This window comes from Pogona vitticeps, chromosome 5, assembly GCF_051106095.1.
Source record: "Pogona vitticeps strain Pit_001003342236 chromosome 5, PviZW2.1, whole genome shotgun sequence".
Taxonomy (NCBI): domain Eukaryota; kingdom Metazoa; phylum Chordata; class Lepidosauria; order Squamata; family Agamidae; genus Pogona; species Pogona vitticeps.
This window is the reverse complement of record NC_135787.1, coordinates 99,778,477-99,780,603: the sequence shown is the minus strand read 5'-3', so window position 1 is coordinate 99,780,603 and position 2,127 is coordinate 99,778,477. Positions and strand designations below refer to the sequence as shown.

General features: G+C 38.9%; 1 protein-coding gene across 1 annotated transcript; it reads right to left on the bottom strand.

The window, feature by feature from the left end:
* Window positions 1-225: 225 nt before the first annotated feature.
* Window positions 226-996, bottom strand: LOC144583282 (allatostatin-A receptor-like). Its single transcript, XM_078376800.1, has one exon. It carries the CDS (start codon window positions 994-996, stop codon window positions 226-228), a length of 771 nt encoding a protein of 256 aa, XP_078232926.1.
* Window positions 997-2,127: the final 1,131 nt, after the last annotated feature.

Here is a 2,127-nt window from a genome sequence, read left to right as displayed (position 1 = left end):
GTCACTTGTTAACCGTAAATAAGGATTCACTTATGGGACATTTTAGTGTTTTGAGATACTGTATCAGCACATAGAAATGGGAATGTGCAACTCTTGATCCCACTTCAACAGATCATACATTATTAATTTCTCTTGCTTTTCTTTTATATTGCATTTCCAAATTCACCTTCACTTTCAAATTAATCTGATTTTTATTTAGTTAAAATGCAAGAGCAGCTTCTCTTTTTACATTCTTTCTGTGGGTTCTGTTACACTGAGGATCTGTGGGTGCACTCTGTTTTTTTGGCAACATAGCAATATTTTTTCCCGATCCCTGTATCGCTTGGCTAATAATACATACAGTACAGGATTGACACAGGGATGAAGGTACTGGAGGATATTGCAGGCAAAATAGAAGGAGTCCCAGATATAGCTATGATGATAGATCTTTAAATAGATGCATAGTTCTAAGATATAAACTGGAAGCCAGCAGGCGGAGAAGGTGGCAGTGGCAGCAAAAATCATTATAGAAGCCCTCCGCGTATTTCGAGAACTTACCACAGACATCACTGGGCTTTTTTGAAGGAAAAGGACAAGTCGGATGTAGTTACATGCAATAACTGAGATGGGGATGAGATAATATAGGATGAACTGGCTAAGGAGTACTTCGTAGTGTTGCTGGTACACAGTAGGTACACAGAATGATATATTAGTAGAAAGTCTTGTTTCCATTGTGGCATAGATTCTCAGTGGCAAACTGACCACAAAGCTAAGCGTCCATACTGAGATGAGCATGAAGATCAAGGTTGTAGTCTTTAGAGTCTGATAAGGTCTCAAGATGATTCGAGCTCTAGCAATGGAGACAACACAGAGAGAATAGATGCTAGCAGCTAAGGAAAAAGCTGAACAGAACTGGAAAATTTTGCAGAACACATCTCCCCAGATCCATGTGTAGTAGATGACTGAAGCCAGCACAAAGGGCATCAGGAGAAGTGTAAGCAGGTCTGCCACGGTCATGCTTAGGAGAAGAATATCCAGTTGGTTTTTCTTCAAGAAGCTTTGTTTTATGGAGAGAGCAAGAGCCAAAATGTTTGTACCGAGTCCAGTAGCTAAAATAAGGCCAAATGCACAGGAGAACACTAAAACATAGTTGATGTACATTGTTCCATTGAAGTGTGTACATTGTCTTCAACTAAGCAAGATCCAAATTTCAGAGTCTCCTTCAAATTGAAGAAAAAACATGTTCCTGAGTAAATCCTTGCTTGTTTCTCTCTTTCCCATAAATTCTGTATAGTTATGGTAAAAATATCAGTCCCTGCGTAGATGCATGTTACAGGAACTATTTTTCCTCTTAAGTAGTCTATTAGGAATATTAAACTTATTGTTCTTTCCTCGGTGGTCAATAGTATTCAATTCAATGTCACAAGAAAACACAGTTGTCTTTATCTCCAGGAAAGCTTGCCTGAGTGAATGGGCAAAGTCTGATTCATAGTTAAAAAGGAATCTCTGATTACAAGAATAATATGTGTAATCGATTGTGATTATCACGCATGGACACTTTGTTCAACTAACGGACTGTAATAGCTTTTAAAAGCAGTTGTTTCCTGGAAAGTGCTTGTAGATCAGCTTTTTATATTGATGTCATCATCAGGCTTTATCTCATGCTAAGGCTAGTGGCAGTGATTTCGTCAACCACTGCAAACAAGTGCGAAAAAAGAAAGAATATTCCCAACAGAGATCTCCTAGAAGAGGAAAGGTACACATTTATTTCTCTTTGTCAGCCCTTACCACATTGATTTCTGATTTGGCTTTCATGAGATTTTAATGAAGCACCTTTCTTTGAACCACTGTAAGTGGCTCTGCCAGGCCCTAGGCAAGATCAAAGGTGCTATCCTGTCTCACTTTCCTAGTTCTTCCAATCCACCAACCCCTTCAGCTGCAGTGCTCACATGCTTTCTTCTCTTTTCTTACCAAGCAATGACAAGAAACAGGCTGGATCCTTCTTGTGGTTTTTGTTTGTTTGTTTGTTTTATAGATTTTGTATATGCTGGGAACCCAAATACCCTGCATAAAGTCTTCTGCTGAAAAAAAATGAAACTGACATTTTGCTACCTTCCTCTTCCAGTGATAGCATGGCACTAGGATAGG

Bases quoted from the DNA above. Each gene is read 5' to 3' on its own strand.
- LOC144583282 (XM_078376800.1), bottom strand. From the start codon at position 996: ATGACCGTGGCAGACCTGCTTACACTTCTCCTGATGCCCTTTGTGCTG.